Genomic DNA, 27,062 nt, shown 5'->3' with positions numbered 1-27,062 from the left:
GGATTAAAACGTGCGAACAGGACCGGTATATGTCTGCATTAGCGCGCACACGTGTCATATTAAAAAGCCTGACGGACGACCTGTCTCGTGTGCTGCATCCAAATCGCACCATTTCATCTACAAACCGCATAAACACAAATTACTGGATTCGCTCGCCCGAATTTCGGACGATTGAACGGGTTAGGGACGGTAAACGGCACTAAATCGCCCATTTGGAGTCCGACTAAATATTGACTTTTTGGCAAGGCTCAGATCGCGCCAAGTGCGAAACAAGAACAAAAATTAACACTGTAATACATATCAAACATTTAAATCATCCACGAGAGAAACAGGCAATTTATCTCAGCAAATACTGAAGTTTGCAGATCAACTATTTTATTTAATTTGTATTTAATGTTTAATTTGTTTAATTTTTATTTATTTTTTTTGGCACTCTAATGTACTTACGATTAGCGTAATCCAGGGGTGCGTAATCAGTCTATAATTTTTTTTATTTTTTGTTTTTTTTATAATATTTAAAATTAGCTATTTCATTAGAAAGTTTATCAAAAATTAAAAAAATACATGGTGATCTATTAAAAAAATGAGTTATTCAACTTTTTGCAATTTGCAGATCAACTATTTTATTTAAGTTGTATTTAATGTTTAATTTGTTTAATTTTTTTTTTGGCACTCTAATGTACTTACGATTAGCGTAATTCAGGGGTGCGTAATCAGTCTGTAATTTTTTTTTAATTTTTGTTTTTATTTATAATATTTAAAATTAGCTATTCCATTAGAAAGCTTATCAAAAATTAAAAAAATACATGGTAATCTATTAAAAAAATTAGTTATTCAACTTTTTGCATTTTGGCACATTATGGATCGATTAGACATCTCTAGGTCATGCAGGTCTTACCTTTTTCTGCACTAACGACCGTTGTTTTACCTTCAGCTAAGGTTAATCAAAAGTTTAAGCGTTGGCAGATGTGTTATTTTCTGTTAATAAAATTATTGCGAGAAGTCTATTGAAAGGTTTCAAATAGAATTTTTAAATAAATATTATTACAAATGCTTTGTAAACGCGTGGCAGTTTTAAATTAAAAAATACACCTACAATATGTGGCAGATGCGCTGACATTTTAGTTACTGTTTTAATCAAAATACGAGATGAATGCACATAGTAAACATTAATTATATGTTATTAAATCAATTTTGAAACTTGAATTAAAAACGTTTTATTGTAAATACATTATCTTGAATCTAAAAATAAAACAACGATGATTGCAAAATTGGTGGATGCGCCGGGCTAATGAAACTTGCTAGCAAATTTAACAAAATTTTGTGAGTGGTTTTAGTGCTTTTTGAAACTGGTTTTGTGCGTTGACAAATCGGCGTGTAATTCCGGCCCGATGTTGCGTGTTGTAGTTGGTGATTAGAGACGCGTTGCAAAGTAGTTAATGGGGTGTATTATTGTATAGTTGCGTCAATTTCTGCGTTAAGTCCAGTGGCGTGGTCGTTTTTGGCGTCAAGTTAATGCCTCGGTTAATTATGTCAATCAATCGTCGCGAACAAAAAGCCGACACGATATGAATAATGTCCTCAGTTCCATTATGGGCCGTACAAATTGTATCGCATTAATATGCCGGCCGAGGGTTGCTTACATTACTTGTTAATACCGTCTATAGCTCAAATACAATAATCAGTGACACGGAATAATCGATTTCGGGATAAATTGCTTAGGTCACATGCAAATTCCTTGTGGATTTGACGCGATTATCGGCGATAATCAGCGCGACATGTCACAAACCTCACTTTTCAATTAGCTGCTTTGCACCGGAAGCGCACAGAAGGTAACAAAACACGAAAAGTTGGCTGCTTTTGAAAATGCGAACCAAGCGATTGTTTACGCGGAGAATCGTTTAATTAATAAAGTTGCCGCCAAGGGGAAAAATCACTTCGACACCATTGATCAAAAGACACGACAAGTTTTCGGTCAAGTATCGACCAAGTGTCGGCAAGTGATGGATTCGACGCCCACTCGCTGCTAATTTGCCTCCGTGTTGATTCGCGTGTTGCCGCCATTAACAAACATTTCCTCGAGAGGACAGCGGCCCCTTGTTTGTCTTGCAATCAAAGCAAAATATTAGATTTGTTAATTGGAATGTAAAGCGCAAATCGATGGCGTGTGGAACGCGAGTTTGCACACAAACACCACAAAAATTGGAGAGACAACTAAAAACAATTATCCGGAACTCAAGACTTGAAACTTGTCACAATACAAAGATTAGGGTTGTTGGAAGAATCGGTTAAACGTGGACTACGGAGCACTATAAGTTAGGAGGCGAAACGACTTCATGTTTACATACATTTTCAGTGATTTACTAAAAAAATGTACTGAACATGTATTTGCTAGTTTTTTAAATTGGTTTTAGATAACATAAGTACCGGGTTCGTCAAGGCACACTCAGGCACTTTTCACCTCTTTGTAATTTATCTGGAATTCTAAAAAAAATCGTATGTGATTTTATTGTATAGAAGAACGATTTGACAAATTTTTAAAATGATTACTTGTATGGTGTGTTTTTTGTCTTTCGCTTAGTTAACTATAGTCTAATGTTAACGATCTTTGGTCTATAGGTGTATTTTGAGGTAGTGCATCGAAGTGCCTAATTAAATTTTTGAGAAAATGTGTCGTTGATTTTTAATTTCTGTTTTGATATTGGGGCAGCTTTTTTTCCCATGAATTTTGGTAAAATTGTAAATCACTTCCACAAAAGGTCTCCATCAGGGTGGTGGTTTTCAAAAATTTATTACATTTTTCGTAAAATTGGCACGCGATCATTGGTGGGTTTGAAGGTTGAGGCAGCTGGTAAGAATTTTTCAGGCCCGGATTACCATTTATTTTATCTGTTTACTCTAAATGGAATGTTAATCTTTAAATCTTACGGCAAGAGTTCATGCGAATTGTAAACGTAGAATTCGTTTGTGCTTAGACCAAAATAGTCATCAATTTGAACTTCTGATGTAATTTTTTAATAAAAACATTTTTAACACGTTAGTGTGCTTATGCCGGTCCTGGCTTTAAAACCGCCCGATGGGACCGTGCCGCTAGTTGTAAAATTTCTGCAGTCATTACTGTTATTGGGGTAGGTAGTGGGTCCTTTTGTAGCGGAAATTTAATCTTGTCCCTCATAAATTATACTGAAATTTTTGATGAATAATATCAAAATAGCTTTTAATCCAATTCTAACGATTTTTTTCAAGTCAAAATTTTGCAGAATAATTTTATTTCGTATTTCCGATCCATTGATGTAAAAAACAGCTAATGTGATTTTTTGGTCAAATGGTTTTTTCTTTTTTATTGGACAAATGAATTAATAGAAAAAAAATTTTTTTCTAGCGAGATTGGATATCAGTGCAGTGGAATATATTTATTTCATATTTTTTTTCTCTCTTCTAAGAGGTGTAAAGTGCCTGAGTGTAAAACTTGACGAACCCGGTATAATAGTTGATTTTGGTTTTTTCTACGTAATTGCATAAACTTTAGGTATTTTTCATGAAAATGTAATTAGAAATTTTTAAGACTTGAGGTAGGTAGCAATTTCATGAAATGAACGTACAATTTTTGAGAATGCAAAATGTTGTGAAAAGAGCATCGGTCCCAAGCGAGCGCCTTGTGTCAGCCGTGTTGAGCGTTCGATTTGTTCTTGTTTCGACCGTTGTTGTTTTCTATGCAAATAGCGTTATTTTGTGTGTTTGCGTAACAAAATGTTTATTCAAACGGTGTAATTTCGGAACGACGGCCCGAAACCGTGTAAAACATTTCCGTGTCTATACAAAAGTCAAATAAAGCTGGTAACTGCACAAGCGTGAAATAGACTACGGAAACATTAAAGGGATATAGTCTAAAAGACTTCCTTTACAATGGATAATTTCAAAGTTTGCGAGGTCTTATACGGATCCTTTATATTCGAACATGCCAAAACAGGCAAACTGGTTAAAATTTCGTTTGTATGTATTCGCTCGACTCCTGGGAAACGTACAATCGGGGGAGGGCGTCTTAAGATTAATTACTGATTAAATTAATTGTATTGTTTGTGTTCCCTTGCGCCGGGCTGAGATATCAATTAATTTGCGTTCATTACGAACTGAAAAATTCGCTGGTTACAAATGTCCGGAGAGCTTTGCTCAAGACAAATATTAAATTGTGCTGGGTTTCCTCCCAAGTTTGAACATGACGGCAAATTAAATTTTGTTTGTTTTCCATCAACACAACCCAATACCAGATTCAAATTATCGTGATGCACAATTGAAAACTCTCCATATATTTCCCAAGCACCAATTTATGATAATCTATGAAATGTATGAGTGTTTCATTAGACATTAATCTTGATTATAAACATCATCATCATTATTAATCACGGACCATTCGTGTATACAGAAGCCAATTCGCAGACAACCTAATTATTCGGGGCGGTACACAAATAGTCCGCCGATACCAGCGCTTTGACAAGGACACGAACTCTCGCCGACGGCCGTAAACACAATCCTCCAGCCGACAACTACACGAAAATTCGATCAAAAACGCCTAATCTCGCGTCAGAAATAAAACAAACAACACCACCCAACACGATTTATTTATTCGAAAAAATATGGAAAAAAATCTATAACTACAACTTGACGTCTTGAGAAGTGGGACAGTCACGGGTTAAGAGGCCCCGCACGGATGAGCTTCTTTTACCTTTTTACTTGATATACCGTTGAATTATTGTTTCTTGGCCCGACTCTGACACTGCAATATCTGGAACACTCCATCACCCTTCTTCGGGGATTTTCTATGCAATGCAGTCATGACAGCCCGTCAATACATCCACCCGTTCCCCAAATTTCACCGTGAGTGACATTTTTAATAATCCGCGCATCGCAGCCCATATTTGGCGAAGTTTGCAAATCGTTATTTACCTCGTGGCAATTAACGCGCATTTTCTGCAAAGCCGAGCGGAAAAAAAACCGAATTAATTTGGGCCGCAGAGGGAATACATCCAGCGTCTTTTGTTACTCTTGATTTAAGACAACTGCCATCAAAACTCGACTCCGCTGGGGCCCATCGGGCCACATTATGGAGCCTCGGAGCTTATTGATCGGCCAACCTAAACTCGTTTAACGCCAGGCAAAGTGAGAATGGCCAAATTAACACCGAGAGACGGTGCTGTCAACACTGACACGCCTAAAAAGAAAAATCCCCATCGTTTGTCATACAATAAAAAAATCTACTTTTTTAAGTTTGGGAGAAAATGAGCCGGAAAAGTTATTTTTCAAGTCGTTTGTCTTGCCAGTCGAAGGAGTCATTAAGGCAGGGATTTTTTCTTGTGTCGGCAATTTTTCGATAAATGGCTGCGTTTGCTTAAGAGGGATGCAGGTGAAAAGCAATCGCGAATGCACTATTGTCTGACGATTAAGCACAAATTAGAAGTTAAATAAAGCTGAATCTTTGTGGAATGTAGTCAGGAGTAATCACCTTGTCCTCTCCTATGAATATTAATGGCTCCAGAGTGCATCCCAGCCCTGCTCTTTTTGTTCTGAGGTCTCTATCTTACTTTAAAGCCATGTTTATTAAATTTTAACTCGTCTTTTTGACCCATAATTCATAAAAATACAGTTGCACCCAACGAAACCATCTCCTAGTGTAAATCGACTGAGTAATCCGGCCGGCTTCGAAAAGTTCGAGTTTTTACCAGCGACGCAGGTGAAAGATAATTCGCAAAGTTTATTTATGATAAACGATTAATCTTCTCTGGAATATTAATCACAACGAAAAGATTGCGAATTAATCCGGTTAGAAAATTTTCAAATTTAATTGAAACGTGGCTCGCAATTAAAAAACTTTGCCAATATCGAGCGAGGTTTTTTCTTTTAATAACTTGTCGTTTCCGAGAACTCGCAATGACTAAACAAGTGTTGAAAGAACGAACGTAACCATTGGACGCCTCATATATGGGAAAAAAATTGAGAGAAAAGTCATGAATACAGATGAAGGCGGGCTCCTTGTAAGACACGGTTATGGGCCGAAAGGATGAAATTTAATTTTTATAAAGTATTATTTGGTCCCGAACACATTTTGTGGCACTACGACCGATAAAGTTTCATTATAATTTTTGTGGCCGCAAAATGAAAACAATATTTTTGTGGGACTGCAACGTTATGAAATTTGGGGCACGCGTGTGCCTAAAGAATTAAAAAATTTAATTTGCGAGTAAGTTAAGTAAATATAATAATTTTATCTTGCGCTACTGTTGACTCAGACTAGTGCAATTTATTTAATTAGAAAAGTGAAAAATGGTGGATGCGCCGGGCTCGATAATTGTATTGTCTATTGTGGGCCCCACTTTGGTTTTTCAAGTTGAAACTTGGAAATTGTTCACGAGATCTCCGTCCTTAATCGACATTTGCTGACAGCTTGTATTCTTTTCTTAGCTCCCGGCGCCAATATTTCCTTATCGGAATTGATCTGATAAGTCTGTTGTAATTTCAGAAGTGTCTCTGGAAATAGACAGGTACACTTTTCCATTGGAAAATCTCGGAACGCTTTAATAACATTTTCGCATTTTCCCCTTTTACGTATTTATGTATCGGGCCTGAATCGAATATTTATAAATTTCCAAAGTTGCCAGAAAAGTCGAGCAAACATTGTCAGACCGGCTCCTATTTCAGAAAGCAATTCCCGTTTGAAAGGAATTTTTTTCATTGTTTATCTTACATCATTCGCAAGTTTACGTGGCTCATAAACGCGCTGGAATTTCTTATTAATTTTGATCGGACTTGATTAATGTAACAATTAGGGCGAAATTGGAACCGGTTTCACCTCTCTCGAGTCGGGATTTCTTCCATTATATATGTGGCGGGAGCGACATTTGGAGAGCTCCTCGGCTATTTTACATAAAGTAATCCGAGTCGGTCTTCCGCAGTTTTTAAAACTTCAGAGATTGCCAGCTACATAAATCAAGCGGGGATTAAAAGAACGGCGACGTTTCAATCATTCAAGGGGCGATTTCGGCTCAAAAAACCAACCGGAATGACCTGCTTTTGGCACCGAATATAACTGATTGAAAACAGCTGCTACTGACAATGCATTCAATGAGCTTTTTGTTCCAATGGTATATACATAATTCAGTACCAAAAATCCAATCGACGAATCAATCCTCAGACCAAAATTCACGTATTACAGACACGTTTTGTTGATAGAATATTCGAGTTTAAATATCGGGGGCGGCGAATTTTACATATTGACGATTAGGTTACGGACAAGATATGGAGACAAATCGACAAACACTTGTTTTGTATTATTACATTTTGACGACTTGAATGCGAATAATTCACATAAAACGTATTGATAAGAGCAGACGTGGAAAAGTTGGAAAATTTATCATCTGTGAGAAATATTTCACAAAGAACTACTTTATAGTGTACTCTAAAATATTTATTTGTCTGGGGGAATACATTTGAAAATTGAAAATAATAATAGTTGGAGAACTAGCAAAGTGATGAACGATTCGATTTTGCTCGCATTTCATCACAACTGAAAATACAGCTTCGACAATAGCTTTTTGAATACTGTTCCTTAAGGTCTACAGAAAATTTTGATAATAATTGTACATTTCTTGGAATCATATAACAGGAACCTCATATTACTTTATTGCGTTAACCACACGAAGAAAAAGAAAATTTGAAAAAAAAAATTACACAAGATAAAAATGGTGGATGCGCCGGGTTATTAAAATACAATCCCAATTTTTATTTCTGCATTTTTTGATGGAATTATATTTTTTTAGTAAACGTTTGTTTTTCAACGAAACACATTCAAATTGAGAAAAATGTGTTTTCTTTAATGGTGTTTTGGGAGCTTTTTAATTTTTTATTTCATGTAGCAAAACGGCAATTTTTAATTTTCGCTGACATACAAATTTAATTTTGTGTTGTCGCTGTGGGAGATAAATGTTTAGAAAATGGATTTCAGTACCGCTTACAATTTTTAAATTTACAACTAAAAATAGTCGAGCAAATAAACTCGCAATCACATTTACTCTAGCAAATATGTGCTGGTGGTTTCTTGGTCGTTTTGTATGTAAAATTTTTCATTACGAGCATGTCTGTAGCGCGAACAAAACGCCTTGACAGAGCAGACATCAAAGACATTCTATTTACAGTTTCCCCAAAAAGTATTATTCCAATGATTAGAGTGCAGACAAAACGTCGGATGCGCCGGTTTAGCAATTTTTATTTAATTCCCCTCCCGTCGTAGGAAAACTTCGTCTTTAATTCGATACTTGGCTCGCTCTATCGACACGTAAAAAACTCGAGCTTTCAACTCGTGAAACAGAAATTGGTATCTTTGCGAGCTCGTTCCAGACATAGTTAAAAGTTTCGCAACAACCGTATAACAATCCAGCGAGTCCTTCCACTCGGATGTGTCCTTTGTGAAAAACGGCGCCATTTTTTCATATCCTCTCACACGCCAGCACCTACTTAATTACCCTCCGGATGTCGACGGCCGCTCCGGACATCCGGACACTTGATGAGACGTGAAACTGAAAAGTGGGACTTGGCGTTAAATTCGCCCCGGATTTATTTAAATAATAATTAGGATCTAAGGGCTTGAGTGACGCGATTGTAAATTGCTAGTGACCGCTGCCAGAGCTCCGGGAGACCGGACTAATCAACGCCTGGAAATGCGGTCGGGACACCTCAAGGTGGATTTGACGGGCAAGTGTCACTGCTGCCGGCGGGGAGAAAGTTCCGGAGCTAACGCGAGCTTTGATTCTATTTTTTCCGAACAAGTTCAGGGAAGTAATTAGAGGAAGTTGGAGTGTTTTTGTTGGCGGATCGAACAATGGCTTATTGCGATAACGGGAAATCGAAAAACTCTCCAAGTTGCAAAAGAACCATAATTTTTATTTTTTCAAAAGTATGACTCTCAATTTCTTATTTTTGCTTCATCTTGAACTAACTTGTAACACATTTACCAGTTCGAAATGTTCAGCAAATAAGTTCCACTTGACTTCATCAAACTCCCAATGCAATTAAAAATTCATTTGAACCTTCAAACTAGTAGGGAAATAATTTTGCTTATCTTGAGCGGTACCCCGGAGATTTATACAAGAAATGTGCACGATCGAATGTAGTTTTGGCGGATATTTTTTTATTTGATCCGGATGAAACAAGACGAAACCAATTAAGACCTCAAATGACTTTCCGTCTCCCGAATAAATACTTAATATTTTTTGGGTGAAAAACCGTCATTAGAAATTTCAAAGCTTTCGTTTATTTGCGCTTAATCACGCTGCTGCCAACCTCTCCGATTAAAAATTCAAAGGCGTCTATTGCTTCACTTGTTTCAAATTTAATGCCTCGGCGTCCGAAAATTCCGAATCTGAATTAGTAATCTCGTAAATTGGAAAAAAGAGTGTTTTCAGACGGTTCGAAGATCACATTTACCCGGAGGAATCGTTTCCGATCGATTCATTTTTGCGAACCGCCTGTCCGTAACGGTATACATCATCAACATTTATTAAACAGTTTATTGCTTTAGCGGTTTCATTTCAAACGGGCATTAAACGTAAATTATAGCAGTTTTGCCAGCAAAACCGCGGGATCTGATCGCGTTCAGCGTTTCAATCGCGCTTTTTTCGCCTTTATTATATATTTATCGGCGAGAGACATGAAACATTGATGTTGCACATCTGGACTAAAGTAGATGCACAAGCCTTGAATTGTGTTTTATTTCGCGATAATCTCCATTATTCACGCTGTGGTGCGATTTTTCCCCTCATCAATCATTTCAAATAATTTCATTTTGCGGAGACACCGAAATTTATCACGGGTTTAAGTAAACAATCGGTTAATTAATCGCGAAAACGGGTTTTTACGGCTGGAAAATGTATCAATAGTGGGACAGATTTGTCTATTATAAAGGCGACTCCTGATTGTTATGCAACATATTATACTGAGGCGAGCTCGCGATAATTATGTAGCAAGCTGTAATTAAATTTCTGGTTCAATAAACTGACGGAAGCTCTTGAAATTATTCGCTTTATCCGGGTGTGATCTCGAAAATGTCTAGTTAGACCGCCAATTTCACTCTCACATTTTGTTGTAATAACGCTTTTTGAATTCATTGATATTTCACAGCAAATGGGAATGTGCTAACTACGCCCACTGCGTTTTTTGCAATTTTTTTTAATTAAATTTGACTATTAATCTGGGAATTGTCTTTCAAACCCGAAATTTTGAGTTCACGTTGGGTTAGGCTGGAATTCGCAGCATGACTGCAATATATTATATTTGGGCGAGCTTCCCTATAATTATGTAGCAAAGTGTAATTAAATTTCAGCTTCAATAAACTGACGGAAGCCCTTGAAATTATTTGCTTTATCCGGAGTGATCCCCAAAATGTCTAGTTAGACCACTAATTGTGAAAAAGCGGCAATAAACGAGGTTGAGTAAATATTAACTCAATAATGGCCGTTCGCTATAGGAAAAGAATTTTTACGGCAATTACGTAATGTGATTACGTCGAAAGAATCTAATTTAAAAATTTCGGGCGCATCTGATTTCAAAAAATGTCGGAATACTTGGAGTCGGATGGTTAATGTGTGACAATAAACTAAAAATTCCAGCGTACAATATTGCTCGAATACCTGGAATAGTCCGGATGCTTGTTAGGCCAAAAAGGATCAGAGCGACATCAAAGACGCATTTTTTGTAAACACGAACCTTTCAATTAAAATAATGAAGCATTCGACTTTATCAAATCGCTAGCTTCGATTTTATTGTAATAAAAAGTGATTAGGGAAGTCAAAACCGGTCCGAGTTTCAAGCGTATGCGTAATGAAGTTTTATTATCAGACTCGCCGCCTTTGAAATATTATTACAGCCTTTTTACAGATACGGCAGGAGCGTTAGTTGGGCGTAATAAACGTAGGTTTTTATGAAATCTGAAACTCATATTCCTGTCCTGAAAGCCCATTTGATAAAAACCGTTGTTATGCAACACGTTATCTTTGCCGAAGGAAATTTTTAATGTTTCGGGTTAGCTACACAGGCCGTTATATTTAATCGAAAGTAGTTTCAAGTGATTGTACGCAAATAGGGGTAGTTTTTGCCGAATTTATGGCAGCGTCGAGCATCTGGCCACACGTACTTAGAAATTCGTGCTGAAACCGCCGCCAACAAATCTTCCCAAGTGTAACGATAATAGTTCGGTTATCTCGCCGTGCCATTTGAAGCAGGCGCCCAATTAGCTGTCAAGTAATTATCGCGTGCGCTAATGAGTCGTTTAATTTAACGAAGATTTTTGGATCGATCTTAAGAGGATTAATCCGCGCCCGGACAAATGGGGGATGGAGGGCGCGTATTTTATGACATATTCACGCATAAAAAAGGGTAATATAACGGCGAATAAAGTGCGGAGGAATATGGCGTTGAGTGCCTGGAGACGAACTGCGGTTTATGCCGCTGAAATATCTTCCAGATGTCCGACGCGAGCTTATTTTATGGAAACACTTTCCGCCAATAACCGGGATTTTCCGTAGGCCTAGCCGACGAAAAAAGTCGGGATACAAGTCGGGGATGGATTAGGAAACAATTCTGTCATTCTTCGATTTTGTGAAAGCCGGGAGAACTCTTTCAGAAGGTTTAGCTCCAGTTAAGCATGTGTCCAAGTGAAAAAATCAAAGAGGGGCCATTTCCATGACAAAGCAGATGCCGGGGGATAGACATTTCCACGCTTTTCACAGATCCTTTCCAATAATAAACACTTCGGAATACAGTGACAGCGACACGATACCGTTTCCGGGGGCACATTTTTTTAAGTGGGGAAATAAAAAATCGATTTTAACACAAAAGCTTTCATTTATTTGTAACGTTTTTGGCTTAAATTTTGACCACTACTCATTTTGTACACATTACATTGATCTACGAGGATTTTTCTTCAATTATTTGCTTCATTATACGATTGTGCGACTTTTCAACCCAATTTTTTGATTCTGAGAGTCAAGTTCAATGTATCTAAAATGGGGGGTCGGGGGTGGTTTTTTTAATTGTGTTGAGAGACCGGGGCGAAGTCAAGTGGAAACTTATCTGCCGGACATTTCTAACTGGGTTAAATTCATTACAAAGTTGCCATTCAAGCCGAAAGTGCGGACGGAAAAAGTGTGCCGGCTTTTAGAGTCGGTATTTATTCGGAGCTTCGAATGCATCAAAGAAATGATTTGCTAAGTGCATCTCTGTTTCGTGGCAGCGACAATAACTCGTAACTTTTCTCCCTAGATCAAAGAAATTAGCGTGTTCGAGTGCGCAAGCGGCTACTGTAATTAGTTTACTTTGGGAGATAATTTAGATGCACTATTATCGTATATCGTGTCGTAAAGTCGGCGCTGGTGAAATTCATTGGTCGTTAGTTTAATGTTAACATAGGCAACCAAGTATACGTCATAGGTGGGTGGGAGGCGGTCTCAGAGGATCCGCTTTATTATCAATAAAATCTTCGAGTTTTACTCAAGGACTCGTCTTTATCGACTAAACCACATTTTCAGCCGGCGGGAATTGTAAGGATCGGTGTTTTACGACACGCACGACACACAAATACTTGTGAATGAAAAAATTGAAACGGCGGCGGTAATCCAATTACTTGGATTCGTTCAAACAAGGCTGAATTTAAATAGAGAATGGGATTTCAGGCGATTGTGATAATGAAGTGCGATGGTATTTAGAAATTAAGAATTTATCGATTCGGTGGGGGAGGTATCGGGGTTTGTTTCTATGGAAACTTTTTGAATAAGCATAGCGAATTTAAAGTAGTAAATCCAGAAGAGTCATTAAAAACTTCTGATGCAAGATGATAAACGACCTTTGAGGGAAGTGAATCCAGACGGAATACTAAAAGACAAACACGGCCAACAAGTGAGACAAAGACGGGGCGCACGCTTATGAAGCCTTTTGAAGGCACAACCAGAACCGGAGTTATTCTATAACGTGGTGCGTTTTTTCCGGTGCACGTTCTACATCTCGCATTAATCTTTCTCCACCTGGATTTTTTCGCGAAACGCGACTCCTCAAAAACCGATCTACTTTCGATAATTGGAAATTTCATTTACGTTTCAAATCGACTTTAATTTGCGAGACGAGAGTTCACCACTTTTATCTCCAAATTTGCGCGCTGATTGAAAATTGCTCAATCCACAAATTTCAAATCGGCGACTTTTAATTTACATTTGCATCAATCTCGGCAAGACAAAAACGAAAAGACGACGATAGCTTATCAAACTCACTGGGGTATACAAAGATAAACTCAAAATTTAATTCGCGGTTGCCGGAGACGCCAAACTTTCAGCAGACGTACGTTGTTGACTTTCGTAAATAAAATTAATTTAATTTCTGTTCGCCAATCGGTGACTATCAAAGACTGATTTTTGCCATCAGGTTGAAATTTGAAATCCAAATTTGGCATTTGAAACTATTACAAGTTCAAACGCTGCAAACTCGACACTCAAAATTTTACAGTATGTCAGAAAGTTTATCTCATGTGACACTGTTTGAATTTCGACTCCATTATCAAAATTGAATTCTATTCTCTTACTTCGCAAGTAAAAACCTTGAATTATGTGCAGAGTAAATTAATTTACTAATTAAGTTTGTGAGTTTTAATTTAAATATTGCCGAGATAGTACTGAATATAATTTTTTTACTTAAACTTTACACCAAGCTTCGTTTAAATTAATTATATCAGAGCTAGCGTAATCTTAAAACAGTCGTGGTTTCTCTGTTTTTAAGCAGAAATAGTGAAACTTTAAGTTTTTATGCCAAGTTTCGTGCTTTTGGTATTAAAATAGTTGGCAGTTGCTGTTTTACTTTTCGGTGAATTTTCCCGTCTCACAATGAACTGTTTAAAACAACAGTTATTTCACTCCTTGTTTCGCTTGCGTGAATGCGGCGTCGTAAAGTTTCCTTTCCGTTCTGGTGCGTAATGAATGTCTCGTAATGAGTCCTTAAGCGTCGTCAATTCTCCTAGCTAAAAATTATTCGTGCATAAAAGTTGCGAATGAGCGTCGAGTCTGCAAAACGTGTACGTATTTATCGTGTCGCTTCACTTGGGAAACATTTTGTTTCAACTTTTGCAAAAGCTGACTCGGTTTGAAATTTACATTTTCGATAGTTTTGGCCGCGTATGCAAATTAATTTTCGTTGTTTTTGGCGTGTACGTGAGCGCTTGTGTCAATATCGGATTTTTGTCGATGTTTCGAGTTGTCGTACATTAAGTATTCAGTGGCGGTGCGACAAAGTTGGAATTAGATTTATCCAGTATCATTTCCATGTGTCATCTTGTAAATAATCATTGGAAACAAGTCGAAGTTTGGCAACTTCGCCAACTCAATTACAGCATTTGCATGAGTTTGCGAGCGGGTTTTTCGGCCGCCTTAGCGCGAGTGCAATTAGACGATTCGGGAGATTTGAGCCACTTTAAAGACGGCTCAGGTTACATCCAATTTAACACATAGTTTCGAAGAGAATGCAGCATATTGTTAGAGAGTGATTCAAAGCCGAGTTTGTATTACGCAGCATGTAATATTCCAACTATGTCATAATCTAAGGAGTTTCCCAGCTCAAAAAGCCTCTCAGGTACGACGCGCTTCGGAATTGATCAACTGTCCGAACCGGTTGCCTGTCTTGACTCCCTTAATTTGTGCGATATTTACCAACTTTCCGGCGAATTTTCCGCTAATTACCAAAAGGCTTTCGCTGAAACACCGACTGACTTTCCGCAGGATTCCGCCACCTTTCTGGCTGATAATTATTAATAAAATTAATTAAACCATTTAGTCGTCAGGATTCAACTTTCCCAAAGTCGAAAATTGATTACGGAACTTCGGACCGACTTTAATCTGACAGATAATCGATGCTTAGCGAGATTCACTAGTCGGTTTTTATGCAACCGCACAACAAAAACACTAACTGACTTAATCGGCGCCGAGGAACGGATTTTATCGAATTTCACAATTCGATTTCGGAAATATTTCAACCTTTCTTCTTGCCGTAATTGCCCGGAGGATAAAATGGGGATTCAATCCGAAAAATGTCGATATCTTGCCTGTCCTCGTGTAATAAATCATAGAGGAGCTGTCGCATGATAAAGCACTAGATTACACAGACGCACTAAAATTTTCATCAACTTTATTTTGAGAGTGGTATCTCGGTTTTCTGGACCGGAAAATGGCTCGGCGTCTCTAAATTAAGGACCGAATTTGGCCGCTCCATAAATTGCATCTCTGTGTGTACTGAAATTCGGATTTATTTCTCGTTGAAGTATTCCAAGGGGCGCTAATCCGGCGTTATAAATCTGTCAGTCGAACTCTTCTCACTTATAATTCGCTGGTAGTTTTTTTGGCTTGAAAAATGCAGCAACAGAAGGCCCGGGAGCTTGTTCATTATTTCCAGTTCACACGATCCCGAGTGGAACGTTTTATTTCCTGTTTGAGTACAATTTGCATCTGCACTATTCTAAGAGGGCTTTTGCACCAACCAGTTGAATACTTTCACTCGTAAAATTCCGTTTTGACGGAATTGTGCTGGATTAGTGAAAATCAACAAAGGGTGAATAATGCGGTACGCGCTTGTTTAGATTTCACTTGAAATAATAGCTGCTAAGACTATTTTCACGCTTTGAGGCGAGTTATGTGATTTGGTGCAGTCGGCAGGAGACACCTGAAACTTTGACAAAATATTTACTCGTTATCAACGCCAACCGGTAAATTTTATTCCTGGGAACGAATCAAATTCGGATTTATCTTAATATGTTCTGCAGCTATTCATCCGGGCGTTGTGATAGAGTCCACCCGGATTCGCCGTCGTGCCACTGTTGGGCTGACATTTTTTAATCATTGATGAGTGATTGAGAGTCCCGGAATCAAAACCGGAATCTGCGCTAATACCGGCACATTCGTATGTAAACCTCGCTCCCCGAATAAAAATATACATCAGTTTCGACGTATGAATATAACGTGGCTTCGTGAAATTTAAATTCGATCGACATATGCGGCAATATTAAGCGATTTCAACCGAACCAGATTCGAATTTTACCAAATACCTACAAGAAATATCACGCCGCAACAACGCGACAAATATTTTTATGCAAATGTTTGTTTTGGTACGTCCACATGTTTGATTAATAATGAAGCGGGGCAATGCGTGTTTGTTCCGGTCAACTCCGGTTACTCCGGGGCGTGCTGTGTGTACAACAACACGCGCCGCCGGAACGGATAAGCTGCCCATAATTCGTGGATGTTCTCATTGTAAACACGGCTAATTAGCGAAAATGTCACACATGCAACGCATTTTTGCCAAATTCCCAAAAGGACCGGAACTCCAAAACCAAAAACCAGACTTATGTTATTAAATTATGCACATTTAAATCCCGGCGCCTGGGCATTGTTTCCTAGAAACATAATTAATGGATTGGCAGGGTTTCCCACATCTGGCAATAAAGAGATTCACCAGGATTAAGGTTTTTGCCAATTTTTGTCAATAAAGGACAGCCCGGACTTTCCGGGATGATGAGCTTGCGGGACAACATAATTAATAACTCTGGGGATCCGGAACTGTAGGCAAATACCAATCAAGGTCTCATTAGCGATCGAATCCGGGTTATACCTGAACCGGAACGTCGTAAAACGGCGTGTCCGGTAATCCGGTAGATAACTAAAATCTCCTTTAAATTATGTTTGCTCCGGAACGGCTAAATCCTTTACAGATAGTGTCCTTAAAACGAGGAATCTTGACATTATAATTATGACGACAGCGAAAAGCCGAGTTTCCGGTTTCTCGATTAAATAAATATTAGAACGTAACTGGGGAAGCGGAAACGAGAGTTTTTTCCCGATAGGAAAAGTTTTAATGAAGTCTAATAATTAAGTAATTGTTTTTTTATCCAAGAGGGAGAAAATATATTTGTTCCAAACAAATCGGGGGTGTTATTGAATCGGAATTCTCCTTCAAAAGCAAACATGTCAGAATATAAATGAGTAAATTTGGATAAAGGGTGCAGTGATAAATTCAATACGGCAGGGTTATTTATTACTTGGAATAGTAAATTTAAAAAGTTTGCCTTCGGTTTCCTTACCTTCCCGGAACCTGGCGAAAAAACGCATAAATAAATCCAGTCGTAAATTCGTATCCTTTCCCTTGTTTTAATTGCTTATTTCTTAAGCTACCATGTTTACAAAACTTAAAAAAGAAATTTTCTGCGAAAAGAACGCCGCAGTTTGGGGTTACGTCTAAATTACCCACCCGTGTCCCGGCCATTAAATCAGTCGAAACGAACCGAAGGAAAAATCCTAATAAATGTCGATCCGGCACACACACCTCGACGAAATTTCTTTACTGAATTATGTATAGGATCGGCTCAATGGATGACAAATAATGGAACGGGAATTTGCATTCGGAAGCCGCAATACATTTGCAGGCCCTTGTATTGTTAAGAACGGACATGAACAAATTCGAGGGCTTCTATTCGCATTTTACTCAGAATTAATTATGTAGGGACTGAAAGTATTATTTTAAACGGGTGAATGGAAACCAGTCCTGCACAATTTATCAACTCGTGGAACGAATATCAAATATTTCATTCCAAAACGAAACTTTCAGACGAAATTTATCGCTCTATTGTTGATCCGAACTGAGAAAATCTCCTTCTTACAGAAATTTTTATTAATTTCGGCGCAAGTGTTCCAATAAAAACGAATGAAAATGTCCCTATTGTGATACAAAAATGATGGATGTTATTGCGCACTACTGGTTTCAAATATTTATTAATTTATTGTGAGAGCTCGTTCCGGCTAATTTAGCCATGAATGTGGCCTTTTCGTGCAAAATGCAACTTTTAATGTCATTTCCCTGTTTTGTAAATCTAGAATATAACCTAAGAGCGGGAGCTCATGTTCGCAGAAAATTAGATGATGGTGTTAAGTTTAAATTACACACAAGTACACAGTTTGAAGGCGTGCGTGGCTTAATCTTGATACATAATCCCGAATTCGTAACAAAAGGAGTTAATAACAAGCTTCGAAAAAATCGTGCCAAACTACCCGATAAAAATTAGTGAGTTAGCCGGCACGAAATTCCATAATTACAACAATAAATACAAGTTTTGGGGTGTAATCAGCGAGTCAGCTTTCTGGTAACGATGCTCTAGCATTGATCACAAAGAAAGTGCGAGGAAGTTGGAAAAATCGAACAAGTTGATTAAAGGCAAACAGAAATTTCTTATTGAATCACGTCCGAGTTATTGTTTCGGGGATGGGCCTCGGTTCGGGTTAATTATCCGAGAGGGCCCTCGGGGAGATGAACTGGGTATTAAGATGTACGGCAGACGTGAGCAGGTACGGCGTCTTAATCGATGTTCAATAATAACATTACACCAACTATTGGAATAGCGAAAGCAATTTCGGCACGCTCACGGAGCTATTAAGGGACGGCAGCGCGCCGATAATTTTTAATTGCAAAATTGGCGAACACGAAAAACTAAACGCTTATTAAACCAAAACTGCCGAATAAAATTTTGGTCAACGACCATAACTTTGCACGAATTAACTCGACAGAGGTTGATTAACATTTTTGTTTCAAAAACGAATGGAGAAAATTGTCTCCAGTTATTCATTCTAACAATTCTTTTGAGTATTTTTCGAAAGAGTTACTACGTATTTTCTACTTTAAGTCGATAGTGGACTCTTATGTCATGTGTTGATGTTTTATTGAGCCCCAAATTAAGCTCTGGCGAGACGCAGGTCGCTGACAGCCAAGTGAGCCGTCTCTCGATTTAATAGAAAGTCGCTATGGCAGAATGACAGCTCGGTTTCCGGTGTTTCCCAATTTATTACAAATGTGTCCTAGTAATATGTATGGTAATGCAATTAGGGCGCCATTGTCGCAATCGGATCCTAGTTTTAAAACTATGATAAATAATTCACGTCGCCGAGGCGCGACTTTGTCAACTTGTCCCATCCATCAAAACAGTCCCGAGTTTGCATAATGGCCTCTGTAATACCCTTCGCGAACTTATCGTAACTAATTGTCTAGACGAGATGTTAATGTACAGAACTAGCCTTGAAAAAATCCCAATCTACTTCGGACTTGTACTAATAACATAAAGAATAAACTCAGTCCGGGATGGTGGAAAATAAAAGCACGAGCACATATTTCTTGAGGGAATTCGGCAAGGGTCAGATAAAGTCTTTATGTTTCAATTCATCGACCGTTTCGGTTTGATAAAAACGCATCGGCGATTTTCTTTCAAATTAAACACGGATTGGGATGTCACGTCACGAAAACGAATTACATTTTTTTCTCTACCTTGAAATAATTAAATGCGTTGGGGGAATAAAAATTGAAGTGGCTGGGCCTCGAGATTGCTTGATACAATTTACTCGTTTCATTATTGCTCTAATTTGGCATTCCGACTTGCTAAGGGCAAAAATATCACTCAGACAGACAGGACATCTATTATTCAACAATGCGACACTTAGGGAACCAACAACGTATGCCGCAAATGAGCCTCCATTTTATTTTTAATACAATAAGCGCGACGGCTTTTGTACCTTTGACGCGACATTTCAAAGACATTTTTCAAGGCTTTGTCACCGATTTATTGATTTTGTAATAACAATTTGGGGTAATGCGTGCAAAAACGGCCATAATCAACAATGTAACAAGTGCGAAATGAGTTATGATTGGCACAACAGGACGACATAACTTGAAATTTATTAAAACGGCTGTGAATCATGATTGGATTAATACAGCGGACAAATCCGTGCAATATTTCATACGGAATCTCTGTTTCCAACTCGAAAGTATATAAATATATCTATTATCCATCCCCGCGTCATCATTTATTTGTTTAGCTAACAATTTGTGTCAGCTTTTACAATTTCCTTTCAGTCAGTGCCAGTGGAAAAGATACGTTCGTTTCATTATAATTTTATAAACATAAAAGCAGTTACAAAAGATAGACGGCAAAAATAAAACTGTACAATCACTGAACAATTTATTTAGCTCGAAGCAGCGAATTTTTGTTAATTAACTGCAATAATTGATACAGGAGTGTTTCAAAAGTCCTCGTTAAACTTTAAGCGCCTGTTTTTTTGCGATTTCGCAATCGCTACGAGCGAATCTGCAAAAAATTAAAATATTTAAAGCCGATAAGTAAAATAGGGTTTAGAGCTTTAGTTTCGGAGCTTTAGCTCGGCTTATGCACAACTCTTACCTACCTATAAGCTTGGAGGAAAGTTTCTTCGAGCGTCTAAACCTCGCCGACGTCTCCAGTTCGTACCTAACATCGATAAAATTCCTCCGGAGGATTTTTTGTACGATTTGGGGCAGCCAGCGCTTTTTGAATTTTTCCGAAGTCAAGACTTTCTCTAACTGGGCCAGAAAGTCGGCCATTTTTTCCAACTTGCGGGCGTGACTGACCATTTGCAAGCACTGGATGTCGCTCACAGCGAGGCCCACCATCAGGTTCATTAAAACAATGCTCGTGAGGATGACAAATAAGAGAAAAATGACCCTCGAAGCGGGTCTTTCGAGGCCGGTGAACAAGTCCGAGTAGTCGAATTCTCCCATCATCATGACTGTAGTCTTGACGAGGGCGCGCCAAGGGTCGTTGAATTCGCTACAGTTTGCAAACTCGATCGAAAAACTTAGAGAGAAACCCACCACCAGGCACAGGAATGCCAACAAAACCTGGAATAGGAGTTGGGAGAACTGCCACACAACTCATTCGAATTACCCTAATAACGTTCTGTAAGACGGCGGAAAACATGAGTGCATAATATCCGTACGTTGGAAGTCTGCCAATTAACAACATTAATTCTGTCCATGACAGGAGAATCGCTATGCTGGTTACGTGCAACACCCAATTAGGCGCAGCTGAAAGAAGGCAATGTGACACGCGAGCCGCAAGAGGGCTACAAAGATGGTTTATTAAGACGTGAACAAATGCTGCGACAAGTGGCTTTGACTTTAACGGCGAAAGTTTTCTAGATGTTTCCCAACGCTGATTTTTGTTGCTAAAGTGTTTATTTTAAATTTTGAAATTTGAAGCCCGATTTGTGTACAGGGTTCGTCAAGTTTTACACTCAGGCACTTTTCACCTCTTTGTAATTTATCTAGAATTCTAAAAAAAATCGTATGTGATTTTATTGTATAGAAGAACGATTTGACCAATTTTTAAAATGATTACTTGTATGATGTGTTTTTTCACTTTCGCTTAGTTAACTATAGTCTAATGTCAACGATCTTTGGTCCATAGGTGTATTTTGAGGTGGTGCATCGAAGTGCCTAATTAAATTTTTGAGAAAATGTGTCGTTGATTTTTAATTTCTGTTTTGCTATTGGGGCAGCTTTTTTCCCATGAATTTTGGTAAAATTGTAAATCACTTCCACAAAAGGTCTCCATCAGGATGGTGGTTTTCAAAAATTTATTACATTTGTCGTAAAATTGGCACGCGATCATTGTTGAGTCTGAAGGTTGAGGCAGCTGGTAAGAATTTTTCAGGCCCGGATTACCATTTATTTTATCTGTTTACTGTAAATGGAATGTTAATCTTCAAATCTTACGGCAAGAGTTCATGCGAATTGTAAACGAAGAATTCGTTTGTGCTTAGACCAAAATAGTCATGAATTTGAACTTCTGATGTAATTTTTTAATAAAAACATTTTTAACACGTTAGTGTGCTTATGCCGGTCCTGGCTTTAAAACAGTCCGATGGGACCGTGCCGCTAATTGTAAAATTTCTGCAGTCATTACTATTATTGGGGTAGGTAGTGGGTCCTTTTGTAGCGGAAATTTATCACTACTCAGTCTTGTCCCTCATAAATTAGACTGAAATTTCCGATGAATAATATCAAAATGGCTTTTAATCCAATTCTAACGATTTTTTTCAAGTCAAATTTTTGCAGAATAATTTTATTTCGTATTTTCGATCCACTGATGTAAAAAACACTAATGTAATTTTTTGGTCAAATGGTTTTTTCGTTTTTATTGGACAAATGAATCAATAGAAAAAAATATTTTTTTTCCTAGCGAGATTTCTTATCAGTGCAGTGGAATATATTTATTTCATTTTTTTTTCTCTCTTCTAAGGGGTGTAAAGTGCCTGAGTGTAAAACTTGACGAACCCGGTATAGTTCAGGCCGCAGTGTGCACATGCCGCCCCATAAATCCATTTTTGTTCCACTTTCGCGTGCAATAATTTCGAAAAATCCCACTCACCCAGTTCATCCTCTCTATTCCCGTCACGCTTTCCCGCGATTGCCACAATTAAAGAGAGCGATGTGCAGGCGAGATTCAACCACATTTCGTATTTCCTGAAGTGATTCCCGTGCGTCAGACAGCACTGCAACAGTCGACTATAAATCAAACCTCTTCGTTATTTTTCCATCTCGAATTAATTGCCCCGAAATACTCTATTAATTAAAACTAAAAGAGCGGGAACAAGCCGCATCGATCCCTAATAGAGCTCCCGGCTTGATTCATTCGATTAAAACATGATTACGTGAATCCCTCGGGACCTAGTCTTACGAATTATCGGCCGTTTAACGCAAAATACCTCTAATACACCGTGGCCCAAAAGGCACGCGCCGCTCCAGATCGATATCCATCTGGAAGCCGTCACCAGCACGTCAAGATTCCGGTAATCGCGACACAACATCACATACACGGAAAACGAAAGCACGAAAAGTACATAAGCGAAGATCCACAAATAGAAGAAATAGCACATTCTCGACCACTTTATCGACAGGTACAGCTCTGCAAAAGGAAAATACTGGACGGAAGTAACGGGTGACACTTACCGATCACCGGGTGTTGCAGCACAGAGGTTTTCTCCTCTTCGCTGGCTGAAACAAGCAGACGCGAAATGACCGACATCTGGCCCCCAGTTTTCCGAGGCGCCAGAAACCCAAAATCTCCAAAAAAATTAATTGAGAAACACAATAAATACCAACTTACCAACAAAGTATTTGTTTTTTTCTCCCCTCTCGAGTGTCACACTTGCGTCCAAAACCTCGGTCAAGAACTCGACCGGCTTTGTCATATTTTCAAAAATCGCCTCCATCACACTTTCGCCTTGGAGGTCAGCGCGGCTTAAATCAGCCCCTTTTGCGATTAGCATCTTCAAACAGCGTTTATGGTCGTGTTGGGCGGCCAGGAAAGCAGATGTCCTGCCGTTAGCGTCCTCGCCATCGATCATTTCCTCACTTCTCTTATCTCCGAGGAGCAGCGCCAGGATTGTGTCATCCCCTTTCTCAGCCACGATGTGGAGTAAATTATTGCTCCGGACACCAGCACCGGCTTTGAGCAGCCGCTCCACTAGGTGTTTTTTGCCGTAGAAGACGGCGCTGTACAAAGGAGTATCGTTGCAAGCGTTGACGTCGGCCCCATGCGCAATTAAAAGCTCGACGATTTGTTCGAAAAGTTCGTCGTTTTTGATGCACTCTGCGAAGACGATTGGGGTCCGGCCGTGGGAGTCGGCGGCGTTGGGGTCGCTCCCAGCGGCGAGAAGACGCTTGACGAGGGAAACGTCCCCGGAAGTGACGGCTCGATGCAGCGGAGAAATCGATGAGGACATAATGAAAACACGACCACTTCATCGAGGAACAAGGTAATAAATGTGAATTGGAGCCCGACCGCAGACCATTCAAGATTAATAAACTCTTATCGCGCCTAAACCGCTTCCCTTATGGTCAATATGAGCTTGTTTAGGATGCTTATCGCTAAATTTAAAACATTTATTTACATTTTTATAGGGCGTACGCCAGAGATAGCGGCTTTTGCGCACTTGCCGACGATCAAAAACTCATCAAGCTTTCATACACATCGGAAAATGATCAATCATCAAGGGAAAATTAAAAGATGCGATTCGGCGAAAGGTCATTGGGATGCCGGCGAGTGAAAGAAACAGCAGGAAGTCGATAGGGATTTAATTATGGATGCTTCAGACAATGATTTTATTCAAAGGAATGCACTGAAAGAAATCGGAATTTCGCTTTTCGCGGAATTTTTCAAAGTTAAGGAGCTTAAAAAGGGGGCGAAAGAAGTGAAAAGACTGGCATACATAGAAATTTAGAAGAATAAAAGAGTCAATCAAACTAAGAAAGAGCACGGGAAATAAAATCGTGTCTTATTTTTAAAACAGCTACCTACATTTGCATTATAAGAAAATGTTTACTGCACAAAAAGACACATTTTTGTTGTTTTTTATTTTTCAAACGTTGTGCGATAGGTGCAAGTGCTGTTCGATTCAATTTTTGGGATCAGGTTGTCTAAATGTGGATTTTGGTTTCGCGTGGTGATTTTCGTTTTGGTTATGCTCTATTCGATTTAAGGAATGTTGTTCAATGGAGCATCCTGCATAAATCCATATAGATTTTGCACGTCTGGCGTATTTTTCCGGAGGCCCTTCCGGTATGATTTCTATTAAAAGAAGGGGTGCAGGTACGCCGTAAATCCTTTCGGCGTTCCTCGCCGAAAGTGTAGTTTATATGCAAATAAGGCCAAAGTTTCTAGAGGCCATTAAGGTCCTTCTAAAATCAAAGTTATTTAAATATTTATATAAATAGGTCGCAGGTCCGGATTTGTGGTCAGCGCAAATAGGAAATTCTTGATGCAAATCCGGAGTTACAATCAATTAAATATTATAGAGTTGGCAAGTTGGAAAGGGTTGTTTTATCTCGTGTGCAATACATTAAGCAAACCGCAAAGTTGCCTAACTAGACGACACGGACGGGGATTTTTCGTTCCTGTGGGAGATGTATATACAATGCGGCCGAAATTTAATCCTTACGAGCATTAGACGAGCCATAAAGGCGGGCAATACCCAGATTTAGGTAAATAGTTAATTTTACAAAGGCGCTATCAAGGTCTGCCGCTCGAAGCGCTAGTTTCTCCTCTGGACCTCGGGCCATTGATGCACCAGAGATAGACGGCATTGTTAACTGCGATTACCCCTGGGCTTCAATTGTTGATGCCCGCATTGTTACTGAAATAAGATCTTAGACTGGTACTCGAGAACGACGCACAAAAGGCCGGCCAAATCCTCGAAACGAAATTTATCCGAGAAAAACTAGGATAATTGCTCACCGCCAAGAAATCACACATTTTGACACTCTTTAAACAGTAAACAACTAACTAAATAAATTCTACATTATAAACCGTATCTTTCACAATAAAAAGTTTTTTTTGTTACGAGTTTTTTAATTTTTTTAACTTTTTAACCCTAACTCACCTTTTGTACATGAATAGATAAACAATAAATAACAATAAATAATGTTTGGTTTTTTACCTAAAACCCAAAATATAAGAGAAAACGCCGCCACTGCTGAAATTTTTGAGGTAGATTTAATTGTTAGCCCGGCGCATCCACCATTTTTGACACATTAAAATAAGAAAAATGTAAGTTAACGATTAAACCGCAGTGTTTATTATTATAATTAATAAAAAACGTACAAAAGTAGGTGTACAAGTGCAAAATAAGTGAAAAATGTCGCAGGGGTAGGAGCGCCTTCCTTTTTTAATTAAACTCCTGGTAAAAATTTAGCGATTTGCAAATTCGGTTCATATCTCGCCATCGATCGCTTTATTGCCTTCATTATCAGCTCCCGTCTTATTTGGGTGTTTGTGTTGATGTTCCTCCGGGCGTCCGTATCTCCTTCTCCCGGTGCAATTTAGAATTATGCTGCGACGTCTTAATTGTGCGCCGCTGCAACATAATTGCCGGATTACCCCGGATTGCTCGATAATTATTCATTGTGAAGTTCCAAAGCTCTCAGGTCTCCTGGCGGCCGATTTTAAACAAACACTCCAACTTTTTCATTGCTGTTTCTTCCCCCAACGAGCTTTCGGATTTTACTACTTAAATCCCTCCATAAACTTTTAATTAATACTCCGGTCTTGCTTCCAACATGACCGATTTTATTTTTACATGAAATATTTTTACGCAACTATAACTCGTGCAGAATAATCGACTCGAACAACTCGCTCCAACTTTATTGACGATCGTACAATTCGCCAACTTTGGCTACCAGGAGAATTACTTGTATTTTCATTATGGTAAGAAGTGTGTGCCCGGAGTCGACGGGGGAGATGAACGCCAGTGAAAACTTCAGAATTATTACAAGAGGAAATTTTCATATTTTATCCATTGCGACCCCACTTTTGAATAACTTAAATAAATGAATTTCCACGTAAGGGCTCTGTAATGCGTTTTAATTCAGCTTTGGGAAGATTTCATTTTGAGTAATACCATTTCCATGTAAACACTACAAAATCAATCAAAATTATTATATTAAACTCTTGTTTGATCTCTATCAAACAATAATTTTGTTTAAACTGGATTTATTCATTATTCGCCGGCATTAAACCAGGCCATGCAAACACATCAGATTTAAACGCGAAAAATCCAACCAAAGCAGCTTATCCAGAAAAATTAAAGCTTAGGTGCTTTCAAATTGTTCAACAAATTTTGCCATTTATGGATTTGTGCCGAGTTGTCTTATTATTTGTTAAAACAGTTGTGTTTAAAAGTAATGTTTCCGTCATAATCTTCTTTGTGTGTGTGGTTCTTGTCCTCATGCTTGAAATACTGCATTATTTATATGTTTTATTCGTACTAATGTGGCATTAAGATGTCAGAAAGCTTTTAAGGAATAAAATCTGCTGCGCATGCAAATAAACCCGTGTTTAGATCAGGCGTTGTCGCCTCAATGCGGCCCTGCTTTCTGGCAAAGTTCAGCGACAAATAGAGTTTGATAAATCAACGCGGAGTTGCACTTTAAACATAAAGTAACCGATTTAAGAAGTTTTTATTGTGCTTATAAATCAAGATTCGGTTGTCATCTCAGAAAAGGCGAATCGTCCAGATGCAGCGAAGCAAGAATCGATCTAATCCAGTTCGCTTTTTATTTCCTATATTGAATTATTGTCGTCCATCAGCCGAACGTCGTTGATCGATACTGCAATTATGTTAAAGCCGAGGGAA

General features: G+C 38.6%; 2 protein-coding genes across 5 annotated transcripts in view; one reads left to right on the top strand and one right to left on the bottom strand.

Moving 5' to 3' along the window:
- The window catches only part of Dop2R (Dopamine 2-like receptor), a 56,780-nt gene that overhangs the window by 17,517 nt on the left and 12,201 nt on the right, over positions 1-27,062 (top strand). The window lies entirely within an intron of this gene.
- LOC103312650 (transient receptor potential channel pyrexia) lies at positions 20,055-23,698 on the bottom strand. The gene is made up of 7 exons (XM_008193802.3): positions 23,036-23,698; positions 22,879-22,992; positions 22,635-22,834; positions 22,298-22,421; positions 20,813-20,952; positions 20,295-20,766; positions 20,055-20,197 (listed from the first exon to the last, which is right to left on the bottom strand). The coding sequence occupies exons 1-7, from the start codon at positions 23,652-23,654 to the stop codon at positions 20,133-20,135; spliced, it is 1,734 nt and encodes a 577-aa protein (XP_008192024.1). The 5' UTR covers positions 23,655-23,698; the 3' UTR covers positions 20,055-20,132.

This window comes from Tribolium castaneum, chromosome 9, assembly GCF_031307605.1.
Source record: "Tribolium castaneum strain GA2 chromosome 9, icTriCast1.1, whole genome shotgun sequence".
NCBI lineage: Eukaryota > Metazoa > Arthropoda > Insecta > Coleoptera > Tenebrionidae > Tribolium > Tribolium castaneum.
Note: the sequence above shows the minus strand (reverse complement) of the source record. Positions and strands in the feature narration are given on the sequence as shown.